This window comes from Mytilus trossulus, chromosome 4 (genome assembly GCF_036588685.1).
Source record: "Mytilus trossulus isolate FHL-02 chromosome 4, PNRI_Mtr1.1.1.hap1, whole genome shotgun sequence".
NCBI classification, from domain to species: Eukaryota; Metazoa; Mollusca; class Bivalvia; order Mytilida; family Mytilidae; genus Mytilus; species Mytilus trossulus.
The window spans coordinates 16,317,132-16,330,947 of NC_086376.1; the positions used below are offsets into that span (position 1 = coordinate 16,317,132).

General features: G+C 30.1%; 1 protein-coding gene across 4 annotated transcripts in view; it reads left to right on the plus strand.

The window, feature by feature from the left end:
- Positions 1-607: 607 nt before the first annotated feature.
- LOC134714778 (leucine-rich repeat serine/threonine-protein kinase 1-like) overlaps positions 608-13,816 on the plus strand; it is a 62,492-nt gene continuing 49,283 nt past the window's right edge. For 2 of the 4 annotated variants that reach the window (XM_063576332.1, XM_063576333.1), the window contains exons 1-2: positions 6,982-7,196; positions 9,094-9,338. In XM_063576332.1, coding sequence (XP_063432402.1) covers positions 7,148-7,196; positions 9,094-9,338 — 294 coding nt within the window. In that variant the 5' untranslated portion in view covers positions 6,982-7,147. Of the gene's footprint in view, positions 972-6,981; positions 7,197-9,093; positions 9,339-13,816 lie in introns of those variants that run through there. The other 2 variants (XM_063576336.1, XM_063576335.1) reach the window with 2 other exon arrangements.

The window sequence follows — 13,816 nt, forward strand, 5'->3', positions numbered from 1 at the left end:
GATTTGATGTGAAATAGACTTAGCTTATTATAAGATCTTTGTGGGCGATATATATACTCCAAAACGCGGGAAAATACATTTCTCTCAGAATAGATTATTATTCAATATTATGCATCCAATGAAAACAAAATTAAAGATTTTACTACCTAAACTGATGACATCTAAGAATCATTGAAATGTATCCACAGGATCCATTACTTTACATTTTTTATTGGCGGAGGACTTTAGAACTGTTGCATTTTTTTTTATATTAGAGACATACAATCAAATTCAGATACATGGATCGTATCAAAAATTATTCAAGGGCCTTATTAATAACAACATATCTCCAATCATCTCAGTATAATTAGTACTGAAATGTTTTAAAAAGGTCTTGTACTATATAAGAAATCAAATCCTTGGTTTAAATAAATTGTGATTAAGAAATCCTTGATACAAGAAATGGGAGTGTTTAACGACCTTGACTGGCTATACAGCACGGTCGGAATCCTTGATATGCAAATTTATCAGAAATATATACGGTGTCCACTTTGTACATTTTGGTGCGTTACTGTAAGTAGTTAAATTTGTGGTCTAGAGATAGAAAAAAATGGCGGGAATTGAAATCGTATATTCGTTGAAATTCCCACCACACTGACAAAAGAAACACCCTCTAAGATAAACCTCAGGATAAACCAACCATTATGTATACTAATTGTGTTAAAAATAAGACTTGAGGGAAACCCCCAGCTGTATAAATTATAACTCGTGGATAAACTGAAACTGAGTTCTTCCGGGTCTTGTTCAGTGTTGTTTTAACAATGTAAACACAGCATTAGCCAGTAGATTTAAGTAGATAAAGATATCAGTTTTATTATATGCCATGGATAAAATAAAACGGATTTTAATAACTTACCTGTTATCATGAAGTTGATGGTTTTCTAATCATTGGAGTCGTTTGTTCTAAATGAACATTGAAACTGCATGAACTGGTAGGATTTAAAAAAAAATATATGATATATATATTATAGAGCCTTTATCAGAGACATATACTAATACATTTATCAAATGTCTCTAACTTTATATAATATTTTCCAGTGAATAGGTTGCTCATCAGTGTTGCCTATAGATATACTTTTTGTACAGTCATATTCATTAGTTTTAATTTGCATGAAATATTTGCCACTGGATATTATAACAATTAATCATTTTAATTTTAATCAAAATTCAGCCACCTACTTAAAAACATTAAAGATGTGTTTTAATTCAATTTAGTGTATTCAAAGAGACTTTAAATATATATATACATATGTATTATCAAGAAATTGTATATTTTTAAATATATACAATTCCTTGGTATGATATTATTCTATTATTATGTCACAGGTAGCACCAATCTATCTTTATCAAACCATTGTTAATTTATTTGTATGACATTCACAATTTTTGTAACATAAATGCAGTTTGTACTAAATGACTAAAACACAAAAGTCTGATTTCCTTTATTGTAGTTATTTTAAAGCTTTACATAGAGTTTAATAGATTTGTTTTGCCATCTAGCCTAGGTCCATGTGATCTCAAGTGACCCTTTCGCTAATTATTTTTTTTCAAACTCAAAATTTAATCCAGTAAGGACAAACCCATGTATAATTTATGGCAACTAAACAGGATTTTGCTAGGCACGTTTTAGTATCAACAGAAGATGAAAATTTAACAAGCAGTTGAGTTTCACTTGATAATAACGGTCCAATGACTCAATGACACAGTGGTTTAAAAGTTTAAATCTCCAATTATTCCCTGGGATCTATTGTCTATGTCAATGCATATAGTTCACTCCAAAATTATTACCTATGGGGAAGTTCTCCTATCTTTTCCCTTTAACCATTAAAATGTTAACTAAATGTTTATTTGGTCACTTTCTGTGGGTGTTGTGTTTTTTTGGTTGAAACTTGAGTACCGTATAGTTTTAGTTTCTATATGGATGGGTTAATATTACCCTGTAGTATTTATTGAGGAAAACAAACGAAACTGAAATTAGTTGATTTTTCAGCGTCTATATTTAATTCCACTGTGGGCCAGATGATTTTGTCCACCAAAACTATGAAACAACCATTTGGGCCATAATAAATAATTAATAGGTTTGTTTGCCCAAACGCTACCTACCCAGAAAAAAAGCTGCCTACTCAAATTCTTTTATTGTCCTGATTTGAAGAATTTTTTTTATAATCAAATAGGCATGAAGACTAATAAACATCTGATACTTCAATTTCTTTTTTTGAAAAAAAGAAAAAGAAAATGCCTACCTACCTACCTACTGTCTCAACCTTTAGGGCAAACCAAAATATTTTTAAATGTGGCCTTGGTTACTTCATTTTATGAGTCATGTGAGTATATACAAAAGGATTTAATATTTAATAAAAAAAAACTTTAAGGAAAAAGAAGATGTGAACCCTCTTATTAAGGAAAAATATTAAATTATTTTATACCAGCTAGTGAACTAAATTAATGTCCCCTGAACAGCTGCCTTCATTTGTTGGCTCCAAAACTTCAGAATCTGTATACATTAACTAGTAACACTACAACAACCACTAACACTTCTCGAGGAAAATACAAAAAATGACAAACAACAACAGCCAACACATGGTCCTAATAGCTAGTCTGGTACAAAACATCATTTGGTAAAACCAGTTTTACAAGCCAGGATCATGGATGTGTATGTATTTGAACTAAATCAGTCAGTATGTATATACCACAACTACTAGCACAGCCCTTGTTGACAGATATATATTAACCTTCACCAATTTTAGATATACATGTATACTTGTATCATTTTATCAATGGTAATAAATCCTATTTATGAAACTACAATAAAAAGTACATGCATGAACATAAAAATTGTAGGGTCAGAAATGTTGAACTATGCTGATAAAGACATCACATACAGGTTGAATTCCAACTTGAGTAATCTGTCACTGAAGCGTTTAGAAAAGTATTCTTTCAGACCACCAACTCAAATCCAGTTTAAATTTGAATAACAAAATTTATTTAAATATCTTTCCAGAGTTATGCCCCTTGACCATAGAAATGTCAAAAATTTTGGTTTCCAGACAATATCATAGTAATATATATTTAAGCCTCTACTAATTAATTGTAGTTAGTCAGTGTTCCTCTGGAACACACAAAAAAACTTAGATCAACTTTAACTTTTGAATTTGACTTATTTCACCTTTGTCTCTCAACTGTTATGCCTCTTGACAAGATGGAAAATTGCAAAATTTTGAGTTTCCATACAGTTAAACAAGCCTCAATGAACTCAAAGCACAGAACCAATGTAAATTTGACCGTATTTTAAATTTGGCTTTTTCAGAATTATATGTCTCTTGATAAAACAGAAAATAGTTTACCATATTCTATTGGCTTCCATACATAAACTTATGGAGGCATCTATTAAATCATTTCACATTTACAATTTTGTTTTGAATGATTAACACAAATCCAGTTTGAATTTGACCAATTTCACTTTTGATTTTCATTAGTTATTCCCCTTGATAAATAAGCAGGAAATAAGAAAAAAATTGTTCATAATACCAATCCAGTTCACATTTAAATAATTTCAGTTTTTATGATTCCTGAGAAATCATCCTTGACAAAGTGGAATATATTTGTTATTTTTTGGTTCATGAAGGATTTATACATATTGAATTTGAAGCTTTACCAAATCTATTGAAATTTGTTAACCACAGAATCTTTTTAAATTTGACTAATTTTACTTTTGGCTTTCAAGAGAAATGCCCCTTGATAAAACGGAAAATTGCTCCATTATATTTCAGAATATAAATATTGAAGGCCTTCATCAGATCACCAGATTTTGTAATGAACCTGAAAACAAAGATTCCTGACAATTGATATCAGGCTTTCTTAGTGAGTAGGGACACTGTGTGGTGTATCTTCAGATTCATAGCTGCTCTGGATATTTGGAACTTTGTGTCTTTGACCTCATAAAATAAATATTGTAAAAGCTAATTAGAATACCAATGAAAAAATATTTTTAAAGAACATCAATTACTCTCTCAGGAAAAAAAAACAACTTTCCAACAAAAAATAAACTCTATGTAAATTAATCTTGTATAATATATATGAGTTGATTTTTTATACGTCCGTCAAAGACAGGACCTATTATGGTATACAAATGTCCGGTGTCCGTCTGTTTCTGTCTGTGCGTCTGTCCGTCTGTCGGTCTGTCTCTCCGGCGTAAACATATCGCACATTAACTTGAGAACGACTTATCCAAATTTCATGAAACTTAATATATATAGTTGTTTCTTATGATGGTCAAATGATCTGTATACTTTTTGGTGAAAATAAGATTAAAACTTTTTGAGTTACGGCATTTTGTAACTAAAACAGGGGTGTGTTTTTTTCACATGTCGCACTGTATCTCAAAAACAATTCTTGAATATGGCTTAAAACTTTAAACACTTCTTAGTTATATTAATCTTAATATCTGTATACTTTTTGGTGATGATTCAAAATTTCATATTTGAGTTATTGAGTATTTTGTAAAAAAGGGGGAGTTTTTTTTTACATGTTGCGCCATATCTCAAAAACGATTGATGATTATTGCTTAAAACTTTACACATGTCTTTGTTATATTAATCTAAAGATCTGTATACTTTTTGGTGATGATTTAAAATTTTATTTTTGAGTTATTGAGTATTTTGTAAAAAAGGGGGAGGTGTTTTTTTTTTACATGTTGTGCCGTATCTCAAAAATAATTTATGATTATTGCTTAAAACTTTACACACTTCTTTGTTATATTAATCTAAAGATCTGTATACTTTTTGATGATGATTCAAAATTAGTAAGTTTTTTATAAGAAAGTTATTGAGTTGTAAGTTTTTTATAAGAATAAAGGGGGGAGGGGTGTCAGGTTTTTATATGCCCGTCAAAATTTTGACGAGAAGTATTATGTTATACAAATGTCCGGTGTCTGTCCGTCTGTCTGTTTGTCTGTCCAGCGTAAACATGTCGCGCCGTAACTTGAGAACCACTTATCCAAATTTCATAAAACTTATTATAGTTGTTTCTTATGATAGGCAAATGATCTGTATACTTTTTGGTGAAAATAAGATTAAAACTTTTTGAGTTACGGCACTTTGTAACTAAAACAGGGGTGTTTTTTTTTTCACATGTCCCACTGTATATCAAAAACTATTTTTGAATATTACTTGAAACTTTACACACTTCTTAGTTATATTAATTTTAAGATCTGTATACTTATTTGTGATGATTCAAAATTTCATTTTTGAGTTATTGAGTATTTTGTAAAAAAGGGGGAGGGGGTTTTTACATGTCGCGCCGTATCTGAAAAACGATTTATGGTTATTGCTTAAAACTTTACATACTTCTTTGTTATATTAATCTCAAGATCTGTATACTTTTTGTTGATGATTTAAAATTTCATTTTTCAGTTATTCAGTATTTTGTAAAAAAGGGGGAGGGTATTTGTCGCGCCGTATCTCAAAAACGATTTATGATTATTGCTTAAAACTTTACACACTTTTTTTTATATTAATTTTAAGATCTGTATACTTTTTGGTGATGATTTAAAATTTCAGTTTTCAGTCATTTAGTATTTTGTAAAAAAGGAGGTTATTTTTACATGTCCCTCAGTATCTCAAAATCAATTTATGATTATTGCTTAAAACTTTACACACTTCTTTGTTACATTAATCTTAAGATCTGTATACTTTTTAGTTATGATTAAAAAATTTATTTTAGTGATATTTAGTTTTTTTGAAAAAAAAAGAGGGGGGGGGGGTTCATATGTCCCTTCGTATCTCAATATATGGTTATTGCTTAAAACTTTCTTAGAAATTATTTATGATTATTGCAATAAACTTTCACACAAGACGACGGGCGTAGCTGTTTATTTTTATATATAATTAAGGTATTATACAGGCTGGTATACACTTAATTATCACATATAATCCCTAAAAACTAAATATTTCACTAATTTATAAGAAAAAGCCTTTACTTTTTAACTTCCTAACTTAGTGAGGCCTAAATATCTGACACATAAAATAATTAGTAAACTCATTATGGGTTGAATAATTAGGACATGCACAATGCATTTTTAACTTTGAAAATTGAGGCTTTACAAACTAAAACCCACGTTTAATGTGGGTGAATGGATTTAAATCACAATCTTTGAATAAAGTACTTTAACTGTTAGATATATGTGTATTTAATTCATCCAGGAAGTATATATGTCTTCCTATAATCATGATAATGTGTACACACAAATTACAGATATTTGTGTTAATACTTTGGTTATTTTAAATTACAATATTACTTATAAAGAATATAAATGACAGCTCTACATGTATTGCTGTAAACTTTTTACACTTTCGAGAGGAATACATAGTGTTATTCATGTGAATCAACATAATAACATCTAGGAAGTAGTAACATGTGTTTATTTATATAGACTCAGTTTTGAATTGTTGAATACAAATGCATGGATTTAGTATCTTTAGGATTGTATCTAAAAATCACAGCACTGTTCAGACTTGGAATTTAAAAGCAATCAAGGAACTATATAAGCCGTTTTATATTGTTTGAAAAGAAGTTTTTTATTAATCAACTTATACACTCAGGTTCAGACATTGGAAATTATAGTTAAAAAGATTATAATGAAATGTGATAGATACATGTGTATTAAAACAGAAAGATGGTTGTATTGATAGACTCTATATATAGTACATGTACCAAAATTACTGATGAAGTGTCAAAGTTTGACCTAATCTACTAAGACAACCTGACAATGTGAACTTTTAATAATCAGTTGACACAAACACCACTGATAATATTTTATGATATTTGATTTTTGATAAAATATTTACAAGACTTAATAAGTGACCTACCATTATTGGGTGGTGACACTGGTGTGTTGAACGGAAAGTAGATTCATCTTTATTAGCAAACAGGTTTGAATAACATTTGCATGCAGGAATAAACTCATTATGTTTGTAATGATAGATTATTAATTGCATGAAGTCAATTATAAACTTTCTCAGATGTACCATTATCAAAACTTTTGTTGAAGTCAGAAAATTCTAAAGTTGTAAATTTTAAAGAATATTCTAACTGAATTTCCCGAAGGAAAATGGCCAGATATTCAGAATTTACTAAAAGAGCAAGTCAGTGGATCTACGGTATGTTCATGCAGTTATTATCTGAGAGCGGTAAACCTTTGTTTGCTTTTAAAATAGATAACAAAAAACATTATAAATATATACTATAAAACAAATTGACTTTCTTTTGAAGACATCAAACTGTTTTGGAAACTTTTAATGTACTCTAAAAAAAATTTAAGGAGTATGAAAGTAAATATACACAATGACATTGTGGTAAAGCTGTATTTATCTATAGGTAGATTTTTACCAGATTTATATGCAGTACAAACTATGCTTAACATTTGAAGTAGGCATTGAGCAAACAAGTTTACTTGGTATGTAATCACAGTTTTGGATAGGGTTCATGTTGCTTGCAGTTTTCTATCTAGTGTTTTGTTGATTTTTCTTGCCTTTCTTTTTTCCCCCTGATTTTATCATTTTCTCTTTGACTTATGCATTTGAATCTTGGTTTATAATTTGTATTTTTTATAACAGGAATGATTCGAAAAGAAATAAACAACAGATGATTTTGTCATTGAAATGTTGATATTTTGATTTTCTGTAAATGTAACATGTTTAAACTATGTCATGTGTGTTAGAAAGCCTTGATTAATTTTATAAGTAAAATGTAAAATTGATTCGATTTGTTATGAATCTTAGAAAACCACAATAATGACCTCATTTGAATTGACATTTTGATTTCCTGAAAGTTATAATGTAGTGTTAAAGATACTTAATGTATATATAATTATTTTTTTTAATTCTGTCATCCTCTTTTCTTATTTTCAATTTTACATATAATTATGTTTTTTTTATCCTGAAAAAATATGCATTTTTTTTTAAAGCCTGTTTTAGAAATATGAAAATTATTTTCCCTATAAATGAATTTATATTTTTTGTAAAGTACATCATACTTTACTACTCCTTTAAAATCATATTAAAATAAAAAAAGAAAGATATTTCATCCATGATATAATCAACTTATAAACATGATAAACAACTATACAAATTTAGCCTCAATGGACATTTAAAGATTCAAACTTTGGCATATTTTCTGTTTGAATCTGTTTCAGGTTTGAATGTTTTTACAACATAACATTTATGTAAATCCAGTTAAAATTTTTGAGGAAAGGTCATACATATGATTCAAAGAGCCTGGCATATTATCTTAGATACTTGTTTAGATAATCATTTGTAAAATAACCACACCACACATTAGATATTTAGTCAAGGTTAGAATACATTTCCTGAAAGTCAAATCTTTTAGTATGGCCACTTCAAATAATCATATTTAAAATAAACACACCAAACATTAGCATGATTAGATATTGGTCAAGGTCAGAATGCATTTCCTGAAAGTCAAATCTTTTAGTATGAGGTTGAGGAATCAAAAGAGGTTAGAATATTTTACAGAACAAATTAGATTCTGATTTGATGAATTGAGAATCTCAAATAAAGTCAGTGATAGAATGCTATGTGAAAACTATTATGGTTATTGTTTCCTAATGAAAACAGAAATAGCTGATTTAGATAGAAAGTTTTTTAAAGACAAGATATATACCATAAAATTAGATGGGAAACATTTCCAATTCAATAACATACTTGATATTAATCTCTATGGTTCTGTGCTGAAACACTGTTAGTGTATGTATTAATGCATAGATCTACTGTAGTTTTCATTTGTTTTCATGAGTATTTATTTTCAAGGAAAACTTGGTTTTTCATGGATATTTGCTTTCACTTCTTTTTCAAAGTCTGTGAACAACCTTAATACATTGAACATTTAAAGTCATGGTTCACATGTATACCCATGAAACACACAAAAATTTGTATAAAACAAAATATAATAAATCTACAGTACTTATAAATTTGTTGATTTTAACAATGTTTGCTACTTTTAAAACAAAACTAATAGACCAAACATTTTATATTACAGATATGGTGAATGTAACAGGTATTATAAGGTTGATCAACTCTGGCAATGCTGAAGTCTTAGAAAATGGACTGGTCAGTGTACTGGACGAATGGGAAGATAGCGGAGATGACAGGGATATCCTAACAGTACCTTTATTTGAGGATTTACCATTACTGAATTATGCTTGCACATTGGAGGATATATGTGTTGATATTGTGATTGTGCTTATATCTAATGGTTGTGATGTAAACTTGCCTTCTATAGAGGTAATTTGTGAGAAAAAATTGTTTGATTATATAGGGATTCACTGAAGCAAGCATGACTAGAGCTGGTCCCCTCTTAGGCAGTACCCCTCTTATGAAATTTTTTGGATATGCTACTGCCCCTCCCACCATAGTAGAGAGGCATTTATGGGTTCTTGTCTGTAGTTCTGTCGACCCCTCTGCCTGTCCTTCCCTTAGTTCACCTGTCCTGTATGGGGTTTAAGTTTTTATTTAAGGTAGGTAAACATTTTGGTTAGGTTCAAGGGAGATAGTTTGTTTATTAACAAATGGTTGCAATGTCAACATCTTTATTAACAGTATATATTCTTCTGAAAATGAAATCTTGGCATCTGATGACTAATTAGGAAGAGTTTGATCAAATCAGTCAGGTTTTGAAGTTTGGTATTAGAAACCTGAAACAAAAGAAGAAGTACTTGGAGTCACTTCCTAACGAATCAGTTATAACCTGTTTTCAAAAGAGTTATGTAATAATTAGATAAAATCTCTCATTTTGCTATTAATTATATATGCTCATGAATTTCCTGCATGGCATGTGTCCTTTTTATATGACAGCAAATATTTTTTTAGGGTCATATTATGGTATCACATTGTTGTCTGCACCAGCAACATTGCTTCCAAAAACATTTGGCTTCCAGACAATAACTTAAGTTTCAGTGAATGGATCTTTATGAATTAATCCAAAAGGTTCAATTCCACAAAAGGAAGGTTGGGATTGTTTTTGAGGGGTGATGGTCCCAATTGTTTAGGAATAAGGGGCCAAAAAGGGGCACAAAATAAGCATTATAGTTTCTAGACAATAACTTGTGTAGAAGTGTTTTTGATTGCTCTGATATTTACCACAAGGTCCAATACTACATGTAGAAGGTTGAAATTCATTTTGGGGGTCTGGGTCAATTTTTATACGACCGCAAAATTTGAAAAAAATTTCGTTGTATATTGCTATCACGTTGGCGTCGTCGTCTGCGTCGTCGTCGTGGTCGTCCGCAGCGGCGTCCGAATACTTTTAGTTTTCGCACTTTAACTTTAGTACAAGTGAATAGAAATCTATGAAATTTTAAAACAAGGTTTATGACCCCAAAAGAAAGGTTGGTATTGATTTTGGGAGTTTTGGTCCCAACATTTTAGGAATTAGGGGCCAAAAAGGGCCCAAATAAGCATTTTCTTGGTTTTCGCACTATAACTGTACCGGTAGTTTAAGTTAATAGAAATCTATGAAATTTTGACACAAGGTTTATGACGACAAAAGAAAGGTTGGGATTGATTTTGGGAGTTTTGGTTACAACATTTCAGGAATTAGGGGCCATAAAAGGGCCAAAATAAGCATTATTCTTGGTTTTCGCACCATAACTTTAGTATAAGTAAATAGAAATCTATGAAATATAAACACAAGGTTTATGACCATAAAAGGAAGGTTGGTATTGATTTTCGGAGTTTTGGTCCCAACAGTTTAGGAATAAGGGGCCCAAAGGGTCCAAAATTAAACTTTGTTTGATTTCATCAAAATTGAATAATTGGGGTTCTTTGATATGCCGAATCTAACTGTGTATGTAGATTCTTAACTTTTGGTCCCGTTTTCAAATTGGTCTACATTAAGGTCCAAAGGGTCCAAAATTAAACTTAGTTTGATTTTGACAAAAAATGAATCGGCTGGGTTCTTTGATATGCTGAATCTAAAAATGTACTTAGATTCTTGATTATTGGCCCAGTTTTCAAGTTGGTCCAAATCGGGGTCCAAAATTAAACTTTGTTTGATTTCATCAAAAATTGAATAAATGGGGTTCTTTGATATGCCAAATCTAACTGTGTATGTAGATTCTTCATTTTTGGTCTTGTTTTCAAATTGGTTTACATTAAAGTCCAAAGGGTCCAAAATTAAACTAAGTTTGATTTTGACAAAAAATGAATCGGTTGGGTTCTTTGATATGCTGAATCTAAAAATGTACTTAGATTCTTGATTATTGGCCCAGTTTTCAAGTTGGTCCAAATCGGGGTCCAAAATTAAACTTTGTTTGATTTCATCTAAAATTGAATAAATGGGGTTCTTTGATATGCCAAATCTAACTGTGTATGTAGATTCCTCATTTTTGGTCTTGTTTTCAAATTGGTTTACATTAAAGTCCAAAGGGTCCAAAATGAAACTTAGTTTGATTTTAACAAAAATTGAAATCTTGGGGTTCTTTGATATGCTGAATCCAAACATGTACTTAGATTTTTGATTATGGGCCCAGTTTTCAAGTTGGTCCAAATCAGGATCTAAAATTATTATATTAAGTATTGTGCAATAGCAAGTCTTTTCAATTGCACAGTATTGCGCAATGGCAAGAAATATCCAATTACACAATATTGTGAAATAGCATTTTTTTTTAATTAGAGTTATCTTTCTTTGTCCAGAATAGTAAGCAAGAAATGTCTTATTGCACAATATTGTGCAATTGCAAGATTTTTTTTTAATTGGAGTTATTTTTCTTTGTCCAGAATCAACTTAAATCTTTGTTATATACAATATACAATGTATATTCACTTTTTACTACCAACTGATAAATTAAAATAATCTTTACCATTCAGTGATAATAAGCAGTTTTTTTTACATCTTAATATTTTATGATGTATTTAAATGAGAAGTTATTGTTGCAAACTCCATTAGAAATTTTAATTGAGATTAGTTTTGGAATAAGGGAAAGGGGGATGTGATTAAAAAAATTGGGTTCAATTTTCTCATTTGAAATTTCATAAATAAAAAGAAAATTTCTTCAAACATTTTTTTGAGAGGATTAATATTCAACAGCATAGTGAATTGCTGTAAGAGAAAACAAAAATTTTAAGTTCATTAGAACACATTCATTCTGTGTCAGAAACCTATGCTGTGTCAACTATTTAATCACAATCCAAATTTAGAGCTGAATCCAGCTTGAATGTTGTGTCCATACTTGCCCCAACTGTTCAGGGTTCAACCTCTGCGGTCGTATAAAGCTACGCCCTTCGGAGCATCTGGTTTAGCCTTAAAATGAATTGGTCACAATTTATTGTGCTAATTCTTTATATATATAGATTAACTAAGTACTATACAACAGTACAGTCATGACAGTCATGACAAAAGCTAGTAATCTTCAATTGAATATAAATTCAAACCATATAACCAATTTCAAATTATTTTACTATATTTATTCTGTGTCAGAAACCTATAATGTATCAAATATGTGATTACATTCCAAATTTAGACCTGTATCAATCTTGAATATTGTGTCCATTTTTGCTCCAACTGTGTAGGGTTGGACCGTAGACTCCTGTTGTACCCAGCTGTGCTTTGCAAAATAGAGTATTATACATGTATCATCAGGTTGAAAAATGTCATTAAAAAATGGGTATGGTATACATTGTAACTCATATGAGGAGTCATAAGTTTACAGTTTTAGTCATGTTTGAATTTTAAAGATCATGTCTTGCTGATCAATTTTCCAGTTTATATGTTTCTTTATCAACTGCTTTTGAAGATTAGATAAGAAATAATCTTGCTGGTCATCAATGCATAATTATGATGACGATTATAAACCTTTTTTATGCCCCACTGTAGTGGAAGGGGCTTTAAGTTTTACCCTTGTCCATGGCTCCTTATGTCCTTACATCCCAAAGTTGGTTTCTGTTCTTTAACTTTAGTTTGCCTCAACTAAATGTTATGGAGATAAAAACACAATACTGATTACTACATAATACAGATTAGGTTCAAAATTAGTTGGTGTCACTTTTACCTTTCTTGGGTTTATGTCCCTTGATAAACAAAATAAATTGCTGAATTTTATGTTTCCATTCTCTAGATTTGGTTTGCCTCAACCAAATGGTATGAAACTTATGAACAATGCTTATAACCATAATACACAGAACAAATTTCAATTTAATATATGGCATCACTATAACGGTTTTAGAGTTATGTCACTCTACAAATTGAAAAAATGCTGACTTTTTCATTTCCTTTTTCCAACTTAAGTTTGCCAAAAATATTAAGAAACTTATACCTGTACTCAATACTTATTACGACATAATACAGATCATATTGAAAATTGGGTGGTGTCATTCGGCGTTTTACATTTGCGCTGATTTTTTTACAGGTAAATAACAGGTAAATTACAGGTGAAATGATATAAGAAGATGTGGTATGAGTGCCAATGAGACACCTCTCCATCCCAGTAATGTTATTTTCATTTATCATTAAAGACCTTTTTCCGTAAGCCAGTTGTACATGTGTTATGAATAGTCAATCATAGCATGTATATACCTGTTGTTTCCTGCTTAAATCAAGAAGTAAAAACCTATGATAAAAGCAAATTAACAATAGATGTAGCAGCATTCAAATCCATGAAAACTGAATACATTCAAATCATAAATCTGTTCTTGCGGAGTATATATAGGCAACACATCTAATATAATCCTTTCTTATAATTTCGTCTCTTTTATATTTGGCGTAA